Genomic DNA, 24,803 nt, shown 5'->3' with positions numbered 1-24,803 from the left:
TTTGTTTCTGAGAGGATGTCATATTGTTTGGGAGAAGAAAATGGATCTTTTCTCATTCTAGGGCCCAAGAAACCCCTAAGTAATTTTATTTCCTTAGTTGTTCCAAGCACTTTCCCCATCTTATCCATTCTAACCGCCTTTGCTTTGAAGTTTGGTCATGGCTTCTGTCAGATACTCAGCTTTCCCCAGGGACAAGGTTGATGCAACTCCAGAAATATCACTGAGGGCTGAGCCAATAGGAGGTCCTTCCTAGAGCAGGGAGTTGTGAAGCTGGGCTCCACAGAAGTGTTTGCTTGTTTTTTTGATCAGAAGTGTACCTGTCCCTGCAGGTGACTGAGAAAGGTGACTGTGAGGGCAACTCTGGAAGGAATGAACCCGGTCAGGTAGCATTTTCCAACAGTCTTGAGGAAAATGTGTGGGAAGGAGGCAGGATGTTTGTCACCTGTCAGGACACTGATGAGTGTCAGGCAAGTGACTGGGCTGTGAAGAACCCTGACCAGAATTTTCATAGGTGAGTAACTGATTCCCCACCCAGGCAAGGTGGCCATGGCAGGAATCTGCCTGGGGCTGTGGAGTGGGTCAGGAATGGCAGCAGAGAACATAGCGGTGGTTTTAAGTCCGGAAAACGGGTTGAAATGCGAAGTTGCTTCAGCAGGTGAGGAAGCCTAGAGAGGTTCTGAGCCAAGGTCAGGACCAGTTTTTGGATCCCTGGGAATCCAAGTCTCTTTGGCATCATATGGACTTCTGCTTCTTGCCCAGTTTTTCTGTCAGATGTGTGTGGAACACCAATGACTATGAGTTGCATTAATAGCTCAGGAGCCAAAGGAAAACAAAGTGGCTCTCTCTTCCTGGCTTACCCCAGCTTTGACTGGGTCATTAACTGAGCAGGTGGGTGGGTGCCTCTCCCAGCTGTTGTTGGGGAATGCTGGCGTGGCCAGTGGAATATAGGTCACATGGAAACTGGCTACTCTGCTCACAGTGCTCTGGAGCCCAACTGTAAGGACCAGCCTTTCCTTTTCCTGGACCCTGACAGCAGGCATTTGGAGGTTGCCAGGGGTAAGATTGTAACATTGCTTTTCCTTGGATTGGTTCTTAGTCAATTATAGTTGTTTGGTTATATCACATTTAAGAAATAGGACTAAAAAATGACTTTGGGGGAAGATTTCATTCAACATTTTTTTTTTTGTGCCCCAGACAATGTCTTTCTTAAAAAGCTATTTTTTATATCTAGAAGTGTAATTGTAAGTGTACATAGTAGATTGATTAGCTTTGATATAGATAACATGGGATAGTACCAACACAATTAAAAGTAGTGGAAATAGCCATCTTTCTTCTCCCTGTATTCATTTGTACTCCGCTGTAGTCCTTCCCTCCTATTCCTTTCTTTATAGTACTCAGTATCCACTGGCATTTCCTGTGACCCCGTATGTTATCCGAGGTGTGTATTTTCCTTCTGTGTGGCTTCTTTTCACTTGAGAGTGGTAGCCTGTGTTATCAGTTTGAGCCATGGCTTTGAGCTGTTTGTATTTTCTGTTGTCCTTCCACTCAATACCACACAAGAATGCCTATTTGATACAATCAAGGCACGCTCTTTTTACGACCTTTTCCCTCAATATAAATGCTTCACTGAGCAATAATTCAGTCAGCTCTGCATATCTTAGACTTGAGATTTTATCTGTCCAAACTGGGGGAGAGAGAGAGAGAGAGAAATGGGAGAAGGGGAGAGAGAGGAAGGAAGGGGGAGAAAGAGAGAGAGGGAAAGAGGGAGGGAGAGAAGGAGGGAGGGGAGAGAGAAAACTAGAGGGCTCCATTAGGTTTCCAACTGTATGTTTCTAGTAGATGTGTTCATTTCTTCTCTCAGCTCTTTGTTAGTCGCTGTTCCTGTACTACTTACTAGTCTCAGGGCTTCTAGGCCCTGGTGTCTTCCTCTTAAACGTTTCCTTGCTAAAAGTGGCTAACTTAGCTATGATGGCTGATTTAAAAAAAATAAAAAATTAAATCAGTGTGCTTTCTAAAGGTAATCTGTGGACAGATTGTGTCTCTCTTCTGTGAAGCTACTGATTTTATGAGCTTTACAAACTTTAGGACTCAACTCTGAGGCCTGAGTCACAGACCCTGGAGTGTTACAACTCTTTGAGTGCTGTCCCTTTCATCTTTTAGTGGTAAAGCTTTTAGAATCTGGGAAGTGTCTCTGGGCAGGCAGTCACCTTACAGTGGTGAAGCAAAGTCACCTGGGAAGTGCTCACTTGCAGGAGAGCTAAGATGTCTGAGTTACTCTGTGCAGGCAGGATGGGGTTGGCACTGGGATTTTTATGGAACCACCTTAGCCAGTCAGTCTCTAAGGGAGACTGAAGTTCTCTTAGAACTTTGACACTTTTAATGGGAGCACAAAACTGCATCGCATTGGCATCAGGTATACCAGAAGGATGGGGGAGATTCTTTCCACCTTCCTCAAGTTAAGTAGCCAGGAAAATATGGGCAGTTAATCTTTGCTAAAATGACAGTTTTACCTTCTAACTGATCTCCTCCAGCAGGGGCAAGGTCCTTTTGGTGTAGGGATGCTTTCTACTCTGTCTAGTCTCATAGTTTGCTTGACTCTATTGCTGTGGATGTTAAAGCCCACATTGGAAAGAGAGTTCTCCTTGTGTGGGACTATTCCTGGGATGAAAAGGCAGGGATGTTTTCAAGGATCATTAAGAAAGCAAACACGTTCAGACTGGTGTTTGCCCAGGGGATACTCAGTTGACTGTCATGGCTCCTTTGGTGACACTCAGTACAATTCTGGGTGTATTCCATTTCAGTAAAAATGTTTTAAAGTATTTAATTTGTGGGTAGGAAGTAAATGAACATTCAGATGATAAAGGGAGGATTAGTGAAAAAAAAAAAAAAAAAAAAAACCCAAAAAACTCCTGCATCATAGCTTCCTTTCCACCAGAGACAGTAAGGGACAGTAGATTCTTTTAGATGTGTTGTATGCATAAATGAGACGATTGCAGTACTGTTTTCCCATGTGTCCATTAGATACATAATTTATTTAAGCATTCTTCAGTTGATGGACATTGATTGTCTTTTAGCTATTGAAGTAAACAGCTGCAATGAATACACAATGGATGGATTTCTACAAGCATTATTGCTGACCTTAACAGATATTAATTTGAAATCTTGGTACATTCTTCCAAAACAGCATATTCCATTTCTCCTGGGTCATGTAAAGGGCATTATGAGCTAAACTCTCTAGGTTAGAGGAAAAAGAAAATTCTTTTTAATTTGTGTGTAGGACAATATAGATTCCTGAGGTTTTATAAAAATTATTGTTTCTATCATATACCTTTGTAAAATAATCTCAAGAAATAGATTTTAAAACACTTACCACAGCTGCACTGTTTCCTATGTTAGGTCATTCTATTTATACTCCCCGAGCCCTACTATAGGCTTATTATTAAAGACCAATACTTATTTTTTTGAGTTATCAGAGTTGTCACTTCTCTTTAGGCTGATATACACTAATTTGTTGACTTATGAGGCTATTGATGAAATCCTTTTTCTTTTGGTCACAGTAAAAGAACAGTGTCCCAGAAGACCCTTGTAGCTTTGGCTTTTGTTAGGTGGTGAATTACTGAAACAGTCTCTGTTATTTTTGTTGCTGTCTCTCGAAGTGTTGGTCTAATACACACCTTCCTTGCGTATATATTTCCTACAGTATGTAGAAAATGTTGCCATCTGAAGCATAATGCTGTCTAGGGCCAAGTACACAGACATCTATAGCCTGGGAAGCAGTCTAGTTGCCTTCAAAGGGAAAAGTAGAGATGCAGTAGTGCTTGTCTCTCTGTAGAAAGCACATACTGGCTTTGGGTGTGAAAGTCCAGACCCTTGTGCTCAGGGGTGGGGTGGGGGTAGTGGGTGGGATGGGTTATGTTTGATGACTCTTCTAGTAAAGTAAGAGTTGAAAGCATTGGGCATATACCCAATAAGCTATACCATATGGGAGCTGATGGGAGGAAATTTCTATGTGTGTATAATGAGGTTTCTGAGCATTTTAGTGTAGCTGCTGTGTAAAATTGTCTCTGGCCTGGCCACTGGGATGAATGAGGTAATGGGTATTCTTTTGGTGTCTCTGCTAATAAGATGCCCGGAACTGAATTCAGTTGTATCTCTGGTTTAGGAGGCCCTAGAAAGCTCTGCTAATAAGATGCCTGGAACTGAATTCAGTTGTATCTCTGGTTTAGGAGGCCCTAGAAAGCTCATAGTGCATCTGGAAATTGAACCTGTAGGCTCTTATCTCAGACAGCATGTCATGTTTATTACCAAAGTAATCAACCCTTGGGATCGGCAGGTTCTCGATAGCTGCTTCAGGTGCCTAGCTTACTACAGGGAATGTGTTGCCTGGCTTTGCCTATGCCCAGCAAGCTTCGCTGCTCCTAGTGATGTCTATGTTGCATCCACTCATGGGGATTCTGGACCATCTATCCTGGTCAGACTGTAGTGAATAGATCCTTGAAGGAGGTGACTGTGTCTCTAATGAAGCTCCCTAGCCCCACTGAAAGCCTATTAATGATCAGTGTTTGCAGGATTCACAGACGATCCTCAGGCATGGTGAGAATATTCCACAATCACTCTGATTTGCATATATCGTTCAAGGAGGTGGCAGGAGCTGGTCTCCTCCCATGTCAGCATCCTACCAGATCTCCTTTGACAGTTGAAAATCCATTCTTGGGCTTGCTTATTCAGAGTGAAAGAGGTGGTAACCTGTGATCTGCCCCTCTGCCCTTTTCTAAACACAGCCACACAGCAGCACATCTTATGTCTAGGGACATTGTGCCTGCTGGAACCTGCTCCATTCAGTTATCAGTGGCAAAGTGTCAGGAAGCTTCACCCTTCCCCCTACTGTTTCACAGGTACAGCCTGATGAGAAGTCCTCACAGGGCTTATTTCATGTTTCCACGGTAGCCTGTTTCTATGTCTATATAGCCTTTAATAGCTGCAGCGAATACTGTGTGTTTCACTTGGCACTAGTGAGATGCATTTAATGAGGTCCCATTAGGGACACATGCGTGCGCATGTGTTCGTACACACACACACACACACACACACACACACACACACCTTTGTTCAGGACCCTTATCTAGACTGCTACTACCCTTTCTTTTGGATGGAAGAGCAGAACATAACTAGATCAGGCCTAAGGCTGCAGGGCCAAGCCCTTCTGGCCAAATTGCTTCCTTAAAACGAAGTGAAGATACAAAAGCAACAGAGGTAGAGGTTCTAGAAGAAAGTGGTAATATAAACTTTAGCCTCAAAGAAGGCAGGTGCCTCCGGTTTCATCCAGGACAAAGTGGTCATGAATGAACTCCTCACCAAGGAAAACAACAAAACACACTGGGTTCCCCAGGGTTTGGTTAGCTCCTTGGTAACACGCTTAACTTAGGAGTAAAGGCCCCCTGACCTTTAAAGTAGCAGTCAGAACCACACGGTTGGCATTTCCTGTATTCTAATATTACTGAGTTAATTGCTCGGGAAATTATGGGGTTATTCTTAATATGATGATCATGAGCATTAATGATCATGATTAGTGCTAATAACTATTTGCAGAGAGTTTTGTCCTGGAGTTTGGTACACGAAGATCTGACTTGCCTCATCTCATTTTTCTCACAATGAAGTCTCTGGAGAAACCCAACGTTTACCATCTTTGTTCTCTCACCGAATTCAACTCTTTTATTGAAGTTTTGATGTTTGGTTTAGTAGGCTAGCAGAACATTTCCAGAAAGCAGAAAAAAAAAAAAAAAAAAAAAAAAAAAAAGAAAGAAAGAAAACTTTACAAAATTCAAAAATTGACAACAGCTGTTTGCTTGTTTGCAGTGATTTCCTCTCTTGACAAGCAGTGAGAGTCTTTTTTTTTTTTTTTTTAATCTAGAATATGATAGAACATAAAAAGACAAAGGAAGAGAAAGAGGAGTCAAGGATGGCTCCAGGATCTGGTCCTGAACAACTGAAGTTGGGATTTGGTGGTGGAGGAAAGAAAGAGATATATCCAAGTATGGGGGTGGGTGGGGTAAACTGATCTGCTTGCTATACATTGCAGTAAAGATATTAAGTCATTAATTGGCTCATGGGAGTCTGGAGCTCATGAATATTTGGAATGGAGCTGTATATTTTCTGTGCTGTTGTTTTAAATCTCAAAGCAATTTTCTGAGTTTTTTTTTTTTTTTTTTTTTTTGACTCATTTGTTGGTTAAGAGTGTTGTTCAGTTATTACATGTTTGTGATTTTACAGTTTTACTTCTTTTACTGATTTCTTGTTTCATTTCATCATAGGAAAGATGAGTGTGTATGTGGGGGGGGGAGGCTGTACAAATATTAAAGGAGAAATTACAGACGGATGGCCCTTGTCTTTAACCTTGGGAATCTGGTTAAAGGGCAGGTTTTGGTTCAGTAGGTCTCTCAGACTTCTGCATTTCCAACAAGTTTCAGATGGAAATACGCTTCTTTCTGTAGACCACACTCAGAGAAGTCAACCTGCATTGGTCACCAACTGGGGCACAGATAAGAACTTTGGTTATTTGCAACAATGACAGTCACTGAGCCTGCCTCCAGCTGGCCCTGTCTTTCTCTGTGCTTAGCAGAAGGAGGACTTGCTTCCACCCATAAACAGAAATTTATAGGTGCTCACTGAGGAAAGTCAGAAGTTAGAACGAACGATGTGAACTGTTGTGTATTATAAATGTCTTTAAAACTAATGAGATTATGTGTATGTATATTTCCATAACCAGACTGTGTCCCCTTTTAAGACTTTTAAAGACAAAAGAAAAGAATTTCTCCTTCCAGTCATTACTCATAGTAGCCTGGCAAGTCTAACAGGTGTGTGTGTGTGTGTGTGTGTGTGTGTGTGTGTGTGTGTGTTGGGGATAGGTGAGCTGACAAGTAAAGCAGAACACATTCTTCAGAGGAAGTATCCTCAAACCAAGGGGGATGCACAAGTGAAAAACAGCCTAACCAACTGTTCAGAGCCACAGCCTTAGAAAGGACCCTGCTGAGAGGAAAGGAATTGCTGCCAGGAGGAGTGGGAATTTGGGGGTGGTGGGGGGATGAGGGGGGCTTCATTTGAATAACTTAGGGCTCCTCTACTAGGCTAGAGATTTCAGGGGTTTCTGGCAAGGGTTAGATCTTAACTGTTATTAGTAGTGTGAGCAACCCAGTCTCCACAAAAGCTACTTACCTGTTCTCCGAAGCAGCCATCCATCTATAGAAGGTGGATGTGGCAGTATGTCAGTAAAATTATTTATGAACACTGAAATGTGACTTTTATGTCATGCCATTCTTTTAATATTTTTGTTTTGATTCTTTTCCAACTATCTACAAATACAAAACTCACTTTTATCTTGCAGGCCTTGCATAGACAGACAGGTGGTAGGCAGGGTTTGGCCCTTGGTTGGAGTAAATTACCTGCTGGCAGAGGGATTGGATTGGTGGGTATAGATCCTTCAGTGCAAAAGTTTTGGCAGTGTAATAAGATAGCCTGACTCAAAGTTTAGCATTTCTACCAAATTAGGGGAATGGCCATGGGATTATTTCATATTAATGTCATTAAATGCACTAGACTGTTCTTTGCGCCACTCACTTTCAAATGATAAGACTCCTTCATTGCACTCCACAGAGTATTTCATTTCTACCTAACCCTCTCAAAGTCCTTTTTGAATGATAGAGAAAGGGATCAGCCTCATTCCACACAGGAAACTTACCCATATAACTGGAGTCATTAATTTAGAGTGATAGTATTCCCAGGAACTCACATCTAAATCTTCCAAATGCTGTTTTTATTTTCATCCCCACAAGATGATGGCCAAGTCCTCATATGTCATTTGCTAGCTATTTGCTGGAACACGAAGCTTTTCTGCAGAGAGAAAGAGAGACTAGGTCACAGGTTATCTGGGATGACTAAACAGAAGTGGAGTCCCGAATGGGTTTGTATTGCTGTTGTAAGGACCAGCATTCAGCAGTTTGGATTGACTGGGATCCACAAAGTTGACAAACTAATTGTTCAATTTGACTTTTCTTTCTGCCTGAGGGAGTAAAACTTAATTCTCTGGGGCTGGTGATGGCGGCAAAATTTAACTCTGGGGCTGGTGAAAAAGGGAACACACATATACCTTAGGGTCTCTCTGTCTTCTTATTATTTTCTTTCTTTTTTTAAAATCTGTATCCAGATGTATCCCTTTTGTCCTTATTTTTTTCCCTTGTGGCTTACATATTCCAACAAAATCTTTCAGGCAATATAAAAATTAGAATGTGGTTGCATTCTATTTTTCAAGTGAATGATTACAATGAATACAAGTTAAAAATGTCATATTTCTCATTTCCCTTACATGATTAAACGTTTTATGTATCACAAGTGAGAAACAAGTTATTCCCAGGAACCCATATACATTCATATTCAAGCAACTTGTTATAGATTAACAGAGTGTAAGCAAGCAAGGTATTTTCCTCAGCCAGTTCTTTTATTGGCAGGCTGCATTTTGTACTTAAAAGGAAATGATCAATAATTACTTCATTATTTGTCCTATGAAAATCTGAAAAGAATCATGAATCTAAACTTTTATATATGAAAAGCAGTCAGCTCTACTTTCAGTCCTCAGGGTACGTACCCATTCATCAACATTTTTTTTTTTTTTTTATATCAGGAAGCTGAGGGCAGAAATGGGTACAAGTAATTAATCATCACCTTTGATCACCAACCCATTCTAGCAAGTAAGGCACATCAGCTAATAGTAACCAGGCTGTTCTTGGTTTTGTTTCTTGACCTCAGTGAGTCCTCACTCAGTTATGTGCCTTTCTAAACTTTAAATTGTTTCCCCAAGATTTTCTACCTCAAAACCGTTAACAAAAATGAGCATCTTAACCTGACCTTAAGTCATTATTTATTTACAGCTTTGTTATAATTACACCCAAACCCATGAACACATCTCCCAGCATTAAGATTAAAAGAACTTGAGCTAGTCTAGCTTCTGGGACATAATTGTTATTCTTAATCATTAACCTAAGCCACAGTCTATATGGCTCCTCAAGAGAAACTCAAAAAAGTCCTAGCTGTGTGCCACCTCCTTGTTCTTATTTTCTATCCTCTGCAGCCCCTGCTTTATCAGGGGCAGGGACAACACCATATCCTGCCTTTACCTATATTAATTTTCCCACTAAACTAACCTTTATCACAATCACTAAATTATTAAAGCCCCTTAATCATCAAAATTCTATTTCAGCTGACACTATTGTATAAAATCATTGCCTTAGTTAAACAGTACACCGTAAAAGGAAATCATCTTCATGATAACCCATAGGTAAAAATGCCCAGTAGAACAGGATATTTCCATGAGATAATCATACTATCTTAAAGGCAGTGGGGATCCCCCTACACCTATTCACACCATGCCAGATAACCAGAGAAAAGTATCAGCAGCAAACATGTAAAGGCACAGCAGTAGCAAGGAACATTCTGGAGCTGAAGCCTGTGGGGCTTTGCCTATCCGAGATTCACCCATCAGTGCTCTATTTGTGGTGGGCCAAGCTCATTGCCACCTGCAGCACGCTCTTATGACATGTTTACTGTCAGGCTTGGAAGCCTGGGGTGTGAGAAGCCAAAAGGAGCAGATTAAAAGTAATTTTTATTGTCCATGAATGGTCCCAGAGAATCCGCAAGTAGACAGTGATGCCCATGTCTGCACTCTTAGTAAACTGCCTATTCTGGGGCCATCAGGGCCATAGTACTTGGTACTCAGGTGACAGTTTTATGCACAGGAGTCTGTCTGGCAGTATGTCCTCTTGTTGTAGGATCTATAATGAAAAAAGCTCAACTAAAAATTGCTTCTGTACCAAAGATTCTTATGGTCTTATTTTCTGTCTCCAACTTTCCTAAACCAGTTCTTGTTGACTTTTCCTAGTGACCTTTAAGAGTCTGGATAAAGAGAGATTTCTAGTTGTGTCAGTCAGTTTAAGGGCTCCCCTTGGCCAGCCAACCACTGAGACATCAACAAGGAGCTTTTTTATGGACTGTAGCTTCCCAATGGCCTGGGTGGGCCCTTGGCATTCTGTGTTAACTGTGGGTTGATGCTAGATTATCAGAAGATAATTAGTAACTTCATATCTGGTCAGTGATTGGATGCTTTTTAACCAAAATGCCTCTTTCTAGGTATCTGAACCCCAAGGTGGGCGGCTGTGACTATGAGGGAGCTCCGAGGTACTGTTTTGGTAGCTATTGCTTTAATGTCTAGTCTGATGGCTTAGAACAACTGCAGTAGTAGGGAGCCTGTGAGCCGCAGCTGTCCCTGTCTGGGACACTAGAGAGCAATTCCCCACGTAGCATGACCCTTCCTCATCCTCTCTCCTTTTTAGCCCACGTGTCTTCATGTTGAAGGTTGTGTCTGTCTTGTTCCTGGTTGCAGCATCTGCTTGCCCTTCCCCTGCAGTGGGCCTCAGCCCAGGAAGTAGTGCTGAAGAAAGTCACCTGCCAAGGTTTGGCTAAGTGGGATGGTGGGAGCTTTGCCTGGCCACCCTGGGAGCAGGTGAAAAAGAGGAAGCAGAGGACTTGTGACGGAGAGAAGGATGCAGTGTGCATCTGTGTACCCACACTCACTGCCGTGAGAGCGCCAAGGCTGCATGAGGGTCTTTGCTTCTGCAGGTTGAACTGGAGCACTCGGCTTCCTCTATGGCTCCAGCCTCAGCGCCTGGGACTTCGAACGAAAGGCCCAAACTTCATGTTGGAGGACTCCACCTTTCAGATTTTTGGGGGATCAGTACACTATTTCCGTGTGCCCAAGGAATACTGGAGGGACCGCCTGCTCAAAATGAAAGCCTGTGGCTTGAATACTCTTACCACGTAAGTGCTGCCTTCCCAGCCCTCCACCAAGCTTAGCTGTCAAGTTGGGGCCCCTGGTGCTTGCCTTGCAGGAAGAAAGCTATGAGAGGAAGCAGCCCAAGCTGCTTGCTTAGGTTTTCAAGCTCTATAGAACTCCCTACAGATGAGGTAGAGGAGATGCAACCAAGTAGGGAGAAGGGGGCAGGGAGAGGAGAGGAATTGAGCATTGATATGAGAGGTGGTTTGCTTATTCATTTTTGTGGCTTGAATAAATTAACTTACTCCACTCATGGCCAAGCTGCACTCATGGCCAAGTTGTCTACAAGCTTAGTTTTCTCCTGGGTCCTCCATAGCTAGCAGAGACCTGTCATCTCCTTCGTGTCCTCAAGTGACTTTTCCATTGTAGTTGTGCATTAATAGTGTCTTCTCTTTGTTGTTGTTGTTATAAAGACATACTACAGTGATTTTCTGTTTTGATAAAGGTTCTCAACTGTGCAGCCCAGGCTGGCTTCAAACTCTCCATCCTTCTCCAATAGAGCCTTGAATGCTGGGATTGCAGGTGTACACCACTTGGTCCAGATTGACAAGTCACTTTTTCTCACAAGCTACTTCTGCTTCCCAAATTTTAGGGCGGTGGCTTGTCATCAATTCAGCAACTATTTTCTGGAAAGAACTTTGGATTGTGGTGACTGTCATCCCTAAATGTTTCATGGCAGGCACAAGGTGAAATGTAGGCTATGCAAATCACCTAGAAAAAAGTAGGCTTAGAGGCTGGAGGTGGTGGCTGAGTGGTGGGTTTGGTTCTCAGCATTCATATCAGGCGCCTCACAACCTGCTTGCCATTCTAGCTCCCCAGGTACCTTTGGTCTCTGTGGGAACCGGCACTCATAGCCACATACCCCAGTCTAATTAAAAATAATAAAAATAAATAAAATGGGCCCAGTTAGGAATAATCTTGAACTTTTCATGGCTTTGTTTTCAAAGTTGCTAATATTTATTTGGTGCCATGTCTATGAAATAAAGAGGATTATCAGGTTGAAATGCTCCATTATCAGGTATAAAAGATGTGATCACAAATGAAGGAAGTAGACGGCCTCAAATGGTTTGTGAAGTAGCTTTGAAGACAGTCATAAAAAGGACAACCACTGCACTGTTGAAAGTAACATGCATGACCTCTTAGAGGATTCCTAAAGGTCATGAGAATACTGCAGTGTGTGCTAACCTGGGGTTACAGAGTCTGGTCTTTTACCCTGTGGAGTTCATATGTCACCTAAGTCTAGTTGACTTTCTGTCCTCCTAAGGAGATGTGATATTCTTCCTAGGACTTGCCTTGAATTCTTTATGGTCTCTGAGGTTTGAAGTTATTGAAAAGCTTCTCTTTAGCCACCATAATGGGTGTCAGAAATACAAATGTTTATGTGAATTATCTTTTATCTTACAGCTATGTGCCGTGGAACCTCCATGAGCCAGAAAGAGGCAAATTCGACTTCTCTGGAAACCTGGACCTGGTGTATGTGGTCTTGGTGCTTCTGTGCCTGGTCTGGGGTTGGAAGTTACTTGGGGTTGATGAAGAACACTCAGGATGTTGTGCTTAGGCTCTGCTTTGAGAAACTGAAAAGTTTGTCTGGAGCCTTGTTCTTAACATGCTTAAAAAGGTTCTGGACTTAAGGCCTAGTACTCCCCACTTGTGAATTGTTACCCAGGGGACTAAGCTTATAGGCTCAATCCTCCGTTTAACTACAGTCCAGTGGGCCAGGATCCCAGATCCCACTAGACTCTGTTAGATTTATATGCTTGGGATGGAATTGGGATTGCTTCTGGGTTAACAAGACTGTTGTTGGGGACAAAATCCTGTACCCTGTCTGACAAATCTCAGTGGGTCTGTGTGGATTGGATAGCCCTGATGCAAGGAGCCATTGCATACCCAGCACCCAGGGCTTCTGAGCTCCCACCTGGTGCAGGAATCCCCTGCTGTGTTGAGCCCAGGCCAAGCCTTCCTCACTCCATGTTACCTGGTTGAGAGAGAAGGGTCAGGGGAGGAACACGAGAGGTTTGATACCCTATGTGTCTGTGGCTCCTCCCATATCTAGCCATTATTTTGGATCCTCAGGGCTGACTTTCTTTCTGTCTGTAGGGCCTTTATCCAGCAGGCTGCGAAGATTGGGCTGTGGGTGATTCTGCGACCAGGACCCTACATCTGCAGTGAGATTGATCTTGGGGGCTTGCCCAGGTGAGAAAGGGCAGTGCAGGACTCCGGAGTTGCCAGAGGGGTCTGGATGCCCATTCATGAGGCATATGGATTTAGTTTTGTTTTTAAAGATAGTTTTCATTGTGTGCAACATTTCTTTTCTGGAGGAGATGTTGCTGACATGGAAGAATGCTGCAGTATTGCCCTTGTCTGGTACCCTTGGGTCTTTCCATGTGTCAGGTGGCAGCAGTGAACTGCTTATCTATTTGGAGGCCTTTCGTTCTTCTGATCATTTGGTCATTCTGGAGTGGCACCCAGGCAGGCTACTTATCTGATCTGGCCCTTACTGCAAAATGAGGCAAACCAAACCTGCCCTGTCTGTTTCTTAGAGATATTACTGTTGATTTATTAAAACCCAAGTATTGCCGTAGTATAGAGGAGTCAGTGTTGCGGTTTCTGTCCTCAATTCTCCTGGGCCTGTTCTTCTAAGTGCAGTTTCCACTAAGGTCAGTGTGCTAAGCATTATGCTCTGGGAGTGGTGTCTGGATGGGTATCTATCACGTGGGCCCACATCCATTCCTTTTCCTCAGCAAGACTGCCTTCATTTTCCATCAACTGGTGTTAGCATCTTTGGCTTCACAGCGTCAACCACTGGTGGCTAGTCATAGCCTCCACCCACCTGTGCTGTCTCCAAAGGAAAGAAGGCTGAACCTCTTTATCTGGAAGGGGCATAGGGGCATAAGGAACTCTATCTTCACAATGCAAGTGCTGTGCCCAGGACAGCATCAGGCAGTTTGTCTCCTCTCCAGCAGCCAGCATCAGTCTGATCTGGCACAGTGTCCCAGACAGCTGTGAGCAGGGACAGAGCTGCTTGCCCCTCTTTGGGGATTAGACACCTGTGCCACTGTCAGCATTTTCCTTGGGCTCAGCTGGAGCTGGGCATGGGAGGACAGCAGGGTTTAACAGTCTTAAATTAGAAACAGTGGGGACTGTCACTCTCAGATCTGCCCTCCCTTGCTGTGGTTGGGGGCTTCTGTCTATTCATGGGGGTTTCCCAGGAGAATAGGGTGTTAGAGCTGTGAGGAACTAGGCCTGTTTGATGGATGGGTACATGTAGGTCAGGCTAGAGGAGACACTCCCTCCAGCCTTTCATTACCAACTGACATTCCCTGACAACATTTCTGTCCCTTTTCAGTTTCTGAGTTAGGGGAAGGGAGACTGAAGTCTCCAGTTAATCAGGACTTCATTTGAATGGGAAGTACTTTGACTTTACCCTTGGAAATAGCCCCTGGTGTTGAGTTTCTGATGGGATGTGTGACCACAGCAGGTGAAGGGACGATGTCATCTTAGCTCCTTGCTGCAGCCCTGGTGACACACTGCAGGGCTCAGGCTCATGAGTCCCTCAGTCAGCATGTTACAACTCAGTCAGGTTAGTTTTTCTGGGGCATTCTGGATTTATGATCCTCTTGGCATTGTTTTTGCCCCCTGCCTTTGGACAGAGTCTTACTATGTAGGCCAGCAAGCTCACTGTTTAACTAAGGCTGGTTTAAAGCATGTGATTCCCCTGCTTCAGCTAAGTGCTGGGATTCCAGGAGTGCTCTATCTTGCCTGTTTTGGTTCTCTAGTGTAAAACCAGGCCTTGCTTTTTTTATTCCAGTGGACAGTGAGCACTCCTGTAGCTCTGAAATTGAACTCTAACTTCCCAAGGCATTGGGTGTGTAGGCTGGCTTGGTGGTGTGCTTGCCTCTGGCCTGTGCGCATAGCTTCTTGACTTCCTAGCTAGTTGGAGGTGGTGAGGTGGTGATTAACCCTGGCCTGACCTGTTCTCCATACTTAGTCTGGAGCTGTATGCAGATGCTTCCTTCGCCCTGCTCATCAGCCTGCCTGAGGGAAACCCACGGACTTTGGCACTAACACTCCTTTTCTTTCCTTCTCCAAGCTGGCTCCTTCAAGACCCCAACATGAAGCTGAGAACAACTTATCATGGCTTCACTAAAGCAGTGGACCTTTACTTTGACCACCTGATGTCCAAGGTGGTGCCACTCCAGGTACAAGAAAAAAAGGCTTCTTGATCCTTTCCTTCCTGCTTCTGAGTAGTAGGTAATCCCTGGTAACCCCTCAGATGAGAGTCCTGAAGTTCTTCTCAACACAATGATGCATTCTACATCTACAGACCAGGAGGGACTCCAATACTTACATTTTCAGATTTGCATCCTAGTGTGGTCTCAGCTAGTGCTGAAGCAGCAGATGGGCATGAAGACCCACATTAGTTTGTGCAGCCAGAGCTACAACTGGGCATGAGTAGTTAGAATGCCTTGGGAATCGAAACATGCATCTGTCAGAGTCCCAACCACACAGTGCCACACAGCATGGCACACATGGGCAGACCCAGGAGATGGAGAGTGTTGCCTAAGTATAAAGCTCTAACTGATGTTTTTTTAAAGTACTGCCCAATGCTACCAAAAGGTGCTGTGCAATTCACACTGACTATTCAAAACAAATCTACTGAAATGAAACTTAGGGAGAAAGCATCTTAATATTTTATGTAACAATTACAAGCAATAACAAACAGGAATGGGTTTAATTAACCCTGTTGCTACGTAAAACCACAAAGAATGATGTCCGGAAATTAGTACAGCAGTAAAAAAACCGGTGTGCTGACCAAAAAAAAAAAAAAAAAAAAAAAAAAATCACGGTTGGGTTAATGATTTGGAACATTCATAGCAACATAAGTCAAAATGAACAGCTAGATGAAACTGGATATTGAGAAGGGTTTGAAAGCCAGATAAACAAGGAAAAACTTTTATTTAAATGTACCATTATATCACTTGAGTCACATTTATGTTTACAAACTACTGCCTATTTATAGAAAATCTTCATTGTAAATCAGATGTAACCAAGTGCTTTTTACTTATTAAACCAGGCTTTGCTAAATAAGAAAGAAGCAGGAATCTTGGAAGTTCTTAGCCTAGGTTTCCCCAGAGAACATGGCATTCCTGAAATGGTCCAGTACATTTTATGATGGGAATAGCAGGGAAAGATGTTCTGGGAATGCCTTCTGAGGCATGGGAAAAGTATAACCAAGCTTGTTCATGGATACAGCACACTTATTTCACTTGGCTTTTTTATTGTGTAAAATGTATGTAACAAAAGCTGACCATTTCAGATATACAGTTAATCATCATTAAATAAATAATAATCTTCCTTATCAGAGGAGATATATTCCAAGATCCTTAATGGGTGCCTGAGACCACAGATAGTAAACCCTACATATAGGACATGTTCCTATTCATGGACACATAAATTGAAGTTAAATGGATCAGACACAGTAAGACATTAAGGATAATAACAACATAAAATAGAATAATTATAGCAAGATACTGTAATAAAGTCACCAGAATTTTTAATCTTATACTTTAGGACCATTTTAAAGTATAGCCAGGGCTACTCAAACCTGAGCAGTGAAGTCCTGCAACTCATCTGAAATTGAGGTGGGCAGTAAGTGACTGACAGACAGGTTGTTTACAGCATGGACACCCTGGACAAAGAAATGACTTACAATTAGGCTGAACATGATAGAATAGTGCCAGCTTTCATCAGATTACTCCTCCCATTACATTTATGCACAACTTAAAATTTACAAATTGTTTGTATGGAATTTTCCATTTCATATTTTCTTACTGTCATTTGTCATGGGTAGTTGAAACCTGCAATACAAGGCCACTACTATATGGTGGCTTAAAAACAGCAGCTAAGGGGAAACTAGTCGTGACAGAAACAACAGTTAGGGGGAACTGTTATATGATGGCTGAAAACAACATTGAGGGGAACTATAATGGCTTAAAACCATCAAGAAATCTGGGAAAGTTCTGAAAGCTTGAGGTTCAGTCAGTCAGTCAGTCAGCCAACCAACCAATCCCTCTAACCTCATCCCTGTTGTCTCCTCTATATAGGTAAGCATTCTTTCCCAAAACTAAATCCTATTTTTCATAAGGACGTTAATCTACTCGTGAGGGCTCCATTCTCACCATCTAATCACTTTTTAGAGGTTCTGTCTCTTTGAGGAATACCCAGAATCACCCAGGAAGGAAATGTGGGCTTCAGGATAGAGCAGGTATAGTGCAAGAACAGGAATTCTATCAGCTACTAAAAATGGGAAAGGTGAAGGAGATAAGAAAGGCATCTAAATATAATAAAGACATGTACAGCAAGTACATGGTCAACATTATCCTAAACAGAAACTCAAAGCATCTCCATCAAAATCAGGAGGAAGACAAGGATGTCCACTCTTTTTTTCCCCAAAGGAAACAAGAGATAGTTTATTTTGGAGACAAATATGAACTAGTATAGCCCCCACCACATAGATTCACATTGCTCCAAATATTATCTTAACACACAGTAACAGTTTTGTGAAGGTTGTATACTTGCAAAATCAAATAAAACCAAAAATCAAGATACTTTTCAAAGGCAATGGTGAAAATACCAGCTAGGCAGACTACCGGTTCTCTCTGACTGCATTCTTTACGTTGGGGTTGGTGGAAGCTAGCGATCGAAGTGAATACTTCCCCAAAGGCTTCACATGATAGTCCCAAGGATGTTGATGTAGGTGGACAGTGGATGGATATTAAGGGAACTTAAGACAATTTGGCTCTTGGTTTGCAAAATTTCATCTGTTCACAATCATTAACCTTGTAGCTGTTTAACAGGATGTTCACTCTTTATATACTTGATATTTTAGCGAGAGCAATAAGACAACTGAAGGAGATTAAGGGATACAAGTAGAAAGGAAGAAGTCAAGGTATTCATGTTTTCAAACAATATGATTATATATGTTAAAGACACTAAGAACTCTATCAGGAAACTTCTACAGTTGATAAATACTTTCAGTAAAGTAGCTAGGTACAAAACTAAAATGAAAATAAGTAGCTTTCCTATATACACATAGAAAATACACTGAGAAAGAAATCGAGGAAACAGTGTCTTTCATGATAGCCTTAAATCTTGTGCAATAAAAATTTTAAGACATTGAAGAGACAAATTGGAGAAGATACTTGAAGATGGAAAAATCTTCTGTTTATGATTGGCAGGATTAATACAGTAAAAATGGCCATCCTATCAAAAGCAATCCACAGATTAATGCAATCTTCATCAAAATTCTAACACAATTCATATGGAAATACAAAAATCATCCAGGGTAGCTAAAAAATTGTAAATAATAAATGTTGGAAGTGTCACTATCCCAGATTTCAAGTTGTATTACAGAGCTATATTAATAAAAACAGCATGATGTTGGCATGAAAACAGACATGTTGAATGGAATAGCATTGAAGATCCAGACATAATTCTACATAACTATGGATGTCTGCTTTTTGGCAAAGAATCAAAGGACAATACACCTTGGAGAAAAGATAGCATCTTCAACAATGGTGCTGGTCAAATTGGATGGCTGCAGGTAGAAGATTGCAAATTGGCCCACATCACCATCACACAACTCAACTCCAACTGGATCAGAGACTGTAATATAAAACCTGATACCCTGAATCTGATAGAAGAGAATGGAGAGCATTCAGCTGAACTCATTGTCATAGGAAAGGACTTTCCTAATGGGACCCATATCATAGGGTTCCATAAGACCAACAATTAATGAATGGGACCTCATGAAACTAAAATCTTCTGTATAGCAAAGGACATCATTTGACCAAAGCAGCAGCTTACAGACTAGGGAAAATATCTTTATCAATTATACATCAGACAGACGTGACTCCACACACAAAAGGACTGATGTCCATAGGACCTCAGAAACTGGTAGCATGCACATGACATCCACAAGTTCAAGCCATGAGAGGGGAAATGGATACAGAGTTCACATCTAACCAAGAAGCTATTTGGGATTGTCAGGAGAGGGAAAATTGTTTTTGTCCAATGACACTGGGTATATAAACCATACCCTAGGGTGGGCATCATTTTAGGGATAGTTGAACAACACAAAATGCATTCTATGTTTTTATCTTTTTTATTTGTTTTATTTAGATATTTTTGTTTTTGTTTTGATTTTTTTAAACTTAATGTTATTAACATTTTAAAATGTATTTTACATACTGACCATGGTTTCCCCTCTGTCCTCTCCTCCTGCCCCCTCCTACTCCCACCCCATCCATCCACTCCTCCTCTGACTCCATTCAGAAAGGGGCAGGCCTCCCATGGGTTTAAACAAAGCATGGCACATCAAGTTGAGGTAGGACCAAGCTCCTCTCCCTGTGTAAAGGCTGATAGGTAACCCAGCATGGGGAACAGGTTCCTAAAAGCCAGCTAAGTGCCAGGGAAAGGTCCTGATTTCACTTCTGGGAGCCTTACAAATGGACCAAGCCACACAGCAGTTAACATGCAGAGGGCCTCATTGAGTAAGAGAAAGAGCATAGAGTTGGGTGGGTAGGGGAGTGAGGAAGATCTAGGAAAAGTTGGGGGAGGGAAAAGAATATGGTTAAAATCTATTTTGTGAAGAAAATTTAAAAAGCTAGTAAATATTAAAAATCATGTCTACAGATAGTTTGTCATGTCACGATTGCTTGGCTTTGATAACTGACTTTGTAGTAAGTTTTTAAGTCAGAAGTGTGAGGTCTGTATTATTACCTTTGTAATTGTTTGGCTCTTAGGTGTTCAATTGGAGTTCAGATGAATTTTGGAATGTCCTTTTCTGTTTCAGCAAAAACTCTGGGGTTGTGTTAGGGATTGCATTGTACCTGTAAATCTCTGGGCAGCACTGATTTAGCAGCAACAATGGACCCAGAATTTATTTCTTTATTGGTACCTACTTTCTTTTAACATCAATTTGTAGTATTTTACTACCATAGTTAAATTTATTCTTATTTCATTCTTTTTGATGTTGTTTGGAATTGTTCATTGGTTGAGTATGGAAATATAACTGATTTTATTTTTGCTAATTTTGTGTTATGTAAGCTCTCTGATTTGGTTCATAAACTGTAGGGGACTGTTGTGTGTCTGTTGTTGGTGATTTTCTATATTTAAGGTCATGTGTATACAGTAGCCATGATTTAGTGGTTGTCATCTGTATACTTTTTCTCTTGTCTAATTACTTTAGCCAGGATTGGAACTGTGCTGAGCAGAGTCAGTGAAGGACTGTGTCTTGGTCTGCATCTGGAGGAAAAGGTCCCAGTCTTCACCGATGAGTATGGTGTTGGCCATGGGCTTCTCATGTATGGGCTTATTATGTTGAGGTAGTTTTCCTATGTGCCTAGTTTGTTGAATGTTTTTATTCTTCAAGTCTATTGAATCTGCCAAGTGCTTTTTCTGTATAAAATGGAAATTGTGTGAATGTTTCCTTAATTTTCAGAATATACCTTATATTGGTTTTTATATAGACTCTTTACATCCCAGAATTTAGTCCCATTTGTTCTTGGTGTGTAATTCTTTAGATTCAAGGATTATTTTTTAGTGTGTTTTGTTTGCTTGTTTTTGGACATTGTCTCTCACTTTGTAGCCCTGGCTCACCTGGAACTCACTATGTAGACCAGGCTGGCCTTAAACTCACAGAGATCTGCCTGCCTCTTCCTCCTTGGGTGCTGGTGGCTAGGTCTTGTGTTCATCTATTTATGGTGTTCTCTGATTCGGTAGTGCTGGCCTCATGGAATAATGTAAGAAGTATTTCTGAACTTCAATTGGTGTTAATTCTGTTTTCAATATTAATAGACACAGAGTATAATCTTCACTAATTATGGAGACAGAAACAGGGAGATTGAGAATTCATGGATACCCTGGGCTACTGAGTAAGCTGAAAATAAGTTTGGACTATGGCTAGGACCAGAGAAACCTGTGCTACACAGTCAGAACCCATAAAAAAAAGAGAGAGAGAGCTAAAAGAAAAGCAAAATAAAACTCATCAGTGATGCCTATGGCCCTGGTTTCTTCTTGATTGAGAGGTAGGTTCTTGATTACTGATCCAGAATCCTTACCAGTATACAGGTATATTTGCATTTTATTTTTCTTTATGTTTTGGTATATTTTTAGGGATTATATATGTCGGGGAATTCATGTATTTCATCCAGGTTATTCAATTTGTGTATAATTGTTTAAACTTCTCTTTAAAAATATACTTTTATTTATCCTTTGATCATTTCCTACATATATTCTATTTAATTTTTTTAGCGTATACACTTGCATTCCCCACTTCAACTTCTTTTGGGGCTCCCCACAACCCATGCGACTATTTCCCTTTTCCAATCTTGTCATCCCCCTCCTTCTCCTCTCTTTCTTCTCCTCAGTTGTTGTTGTTGTTGTTTTTAAATAACACTGAGTTTGTTCAATTAATACTGCCCATATATGGGTTTCAGGTCATCCACTAGTGCATGGGCAGCCAGCTGGGGTGGGGGCACGGTACACCTGAAGAAAACTGACTCCCCCTCCTCCAGCAGATAGCAACTGCCCCTGGCTCTAATTATCCTCCTGCCTTCTGCTCGGGGATTTTTCTGAGCCATGGGGGAAAGGGATGTGATGAAGACAAAGGAAAGTTGAAGGAGTTGATTCCATCACACTTAATGTGCAGTTAATTCTTTGAGTTGAAATGAAGATGTCAGACAGTAACCTAAAGCTATATAAAACATAGTGTTCTCCAGAAAAGGTAAACATGTGATACAAACATACAACACTGTACCCTGAAATAGCTCAATACATATTGTTGTCTTTTCTTTCAATGAGTTGAACATACTATAACTTTTGACATGCAGGTTTTTTTTTTTTTTTTCTGGGGGGTCTACCTGGAAGTTTCACTGACAGTATTTTGTAAAGTGATGTGTCATTTTTCTTTATATACATCTCTCTCTTGTATTTTAAAGCATTTGATTTCATAAAATATCACTATGTGGCTCTCTGTAATATTGTAGTGGGAATTTCTGAGATTTTGGAATACACACACACACACACACACACACACACACACACACGTATCTATGTGTTTAGTGCTGACCACTTGGGATTGGATAGAAAACTCAATGGGTGGGGTGGGAGGGGGTCTTATCTTTAGAGAAGACTGGCTCTCCCTCTCTCAATTGGCATTAATTGCCTATAGCTCTTCATCTAGAGGTAGAGCATCTTCTCCTTTTCTTCCTCCCCTTCCTCTGCCTCCTCAATTTCAAAGAATAAATATATTGGCCTGATTAATGATGTCCCTAAGTTTCTTAGGGCCTGTTCACACTTCTTCATTAGTTTTTATTTTTTCCCTTAAGGTAGATAACTTTAAATAATCATTTCAAGTTCATTTATTGTCTATTTTGCCTAATAAATCTGTTGTGTGTGTACAGTTTTTCTATTTTTTCCATTCTTTTCAGTTTCATATATGAAATATATAGCACACATATTGATAAAAGCCCTTCTATTATCCTTTCTTATCTCTTTTTCCTTTCCATCAAATCAAACCCCACCTTTTCCCCTCTTTTTTTGGTTTGTGGTTATGAGGATCCAACCCAGGGACTAGCCCATGCTAGCCAAGTTTCTTCCCCTGGATTATGTTCCTTAAACCCATGTTACCGTGTGTGTGTGTGTGTGTGTGTGTGTGTGTGTGTGTGTCTGCCTCTCTGCTTTTGGTTCAACATTAAGCATTAAAAACACTGCAGTTGGTCAGGGAAGACCTTCACTAATTGATGGGGGGTTTGAACTTAGAAAATCATCGCAGGATGAAGATATACAATCCCTTATAATTTCTGGACATATATCATCTCTTCCATCTTCCACCCAAACCCTGATTTCCTTTATAAGCCACCATGTCCCCAAAAGTTTTACTCCAGTTTCTTCTTAGGTGTTGCCATATTCTTTGGCCAACAATCCCATTGCTATAGTCAATCACACGTTTATAGTCTTCTTCAGTGTGGACATATGGCAGCATCTGCAGCTGCCTTCTTCAGCTTCCAGCCTGGATCTAAACTCGGCTGATATTTCCTATCTGAGAACTAAGTCATCTGAGCTAAAAGCCATTCTACTAGACAGTTTACAGACAGATCATAATACTGCAAATAAGTTTCATCTTGTACTTCCATCCTGGGAGAGGGAAGCGGGAGTTTGAGATCTTTTCTCTTAACCATGCCATGCTACAACATAAGAGGCTTGGGGCCAAGAGGAGTTCAAACGTGACAGACTTTTCCATTATGGCTTGCAGTGGCTTATTGATTGGTGATCAGGACAGTTGTTTGCTTAGGTCTTTGACTGGTTTCCTGAACTGCTCTGGTTAGTCTGTGGTTGATTGATGTTTCCACAGCAAGACATGGGTCTGATGCTCCTTTCTTTGATGTCTGACAATGTCATTCTCAGCCACACACAAAGCCTACTGAGATTGTTGTTGTCAGTATAATGTGCTACTGGTAATTTGTGATGGATTTAAGTTTAGATATTGTGAATCCCGTGACTCATTTAGCTTCTAATTGTTTATCTCTTTCCCCTAGTATAAGCATGGGGGGCCCATCATTGCTGTGCAAGTGGAGAATGAATATGGTTCCTATAACAAAGACCGTGCATACATGCCTTACATCAAGAAGGTAAGAGTCATTTAATTCATTTCTTTACATTCCTTCTCCTGAAATATATCACAGACTGTGACATGTCACCCCAATACTTTTCTGAAATTAATATATCATGCCTCCCAACACCACATTATTCATTAGTGAAATTTTCTTCAGGGTTCATCTCTACAGAGTTATCACTTACCCTTTATCATTTGAGTTTGCTGTGATATTTTTAGTGGTCATGTAGTGCCGCAGGGGCTAAGAATAAAGGAATTACCTTAACTAAGTGGAGTTGATGCAGGCTTTGAGGAATGTCTCCCTCATCCTCACAGAAAGCCAGATACATAGATTTTATTGAGGAAATGTAAACAAAGTCCCTGGTCAGCTACATACCTACACACCACACTTGTCATACGGATTTCTGGGACCGTACTCAGTGAGGGGACAGGTGAGAACTGCCAATTCACATGGCATGACAGAAGGGTGGCGGGGGTGACAGCAAAGAGAGGCCTGACAATCTGCTCTGGTTTCTTTCTTGGTAGCTGAGGCTTTGACCAGATGTCTCTATTTTCCCCAAGTTTCCTCCTATCGTCTACAAAGCGGGGCTGAAAAAGAATGCCTGCCTCTTTTCTTATGTGAAATTAGGTGGCCGGGTACTGTTCTAGGTATACAGTAAGTTGTCAATAAATGGCTTTGGTAGAGTCATTGGCAGCATGTCTTCCAGCACACTCTGGAGGTTGGCCATGGTATGAGCTAAGGAAATCAGAAACGGGTTCTCTGGATCTGTCTGACTAAAGGTTGATGGCTTTGACTCCATGGTTTGGCCAGTGTCCCTACTGCTATCACTCCCAGTTTAACTTTCCATCTAGAAATTCCTTTTGTTCCTACAGCTTGGAGGCTGAAGCTCAAGTGCTCCAATTTCTAGTTCCTGACTTTGTTCCCCTTCCTTTTTACTTAAGGAGAGCTCTTAGTAGGATATATGCTGTCGATGGAGGGTGGTATTTGGAAAGGAGCAGGGTACATGCTTGTCCACATCCTGGAGAGAGCACACATCTAACTTCCTTGTCATGGGTTACATCGGAAGAAGCCAGTCCTGGGCATAGACTCCAGGGTTTCTCTTGCTACAGTCCTCCATTGTATTCCCTGGAGCACTGGGACATCTCCAGCAGTTGTTTACTGATGATGAAGCTGAAGAGGAGAGCTCCGAGAAGCATCAGGAGTAGACAGTAGCTACTTAGGGGACCTTGTCTCTACAACCATGCTTC

General features: G+C 41.7%; 1 protein-coding gene across 2 annotated transcripts in view; it reads left to right on the top strand.

Moving 5' to 3' along the window:
* Nucleotides 1-24,803, top strand: part of LOC127231396 (beta-galactosidase-1-like protein 2) — a 41,181-nt gene that overhangs the window by 1,088 nt on the left and 15,290 nt on the right. Inside the window, exons 1-7 of one of the 2 annotated variants that reach the window (XM_051196924.1) lie at nt 10,188-10,224; nt 10,380-10,499; nt 10,666-10,863; nt 12,284-12,352; nt 12,977-13,072; nt 14,970-15,078; nt 23,479-23,571. In XM_051196924.1, coding sequence (XP_051052881.1) covers nt 10,393-10,499; nt 10,666-10,863; nt 12,284-12,352; nt 12,977-13,072; nt 14,970-15,078; nt 23,479-23,571 — 672 coding nt within the window. In that variant the 5' untranslated portion in view covers nt 10,188-10,224; nt 10,380-10,392. Of the gene's footprint in view, nt 1-10,187; nt 10,225-10,379; nt 10,500-10,665; nt 10,864-12,283; nt 12,353-12,976; nt 13,073-14,969; nt 15,079-23,478; nt 23,572-24,803 lie in introns of those variants that run through there. The other variant, XM_051196925.1, reaches the window with a different exon arrangement.

Source organism: Phodopus roborovskii, unplaced genomic scaffold (assembly GCF_943737965.1).
Source record: "Phodopus roborovskii unplaced genomic scaffold, PHOROB, whole genome shotgun sequence".
Taxonomy (NCBI): Eukaryota; Metazoa; Chordata; class Mammalia; order Rodentia; family Cricetidae; genus Phodopus; species Phodopus roborovskii.
This window is presented reverse-complemented; position numbering and strand designations above follow the sequence as displayed.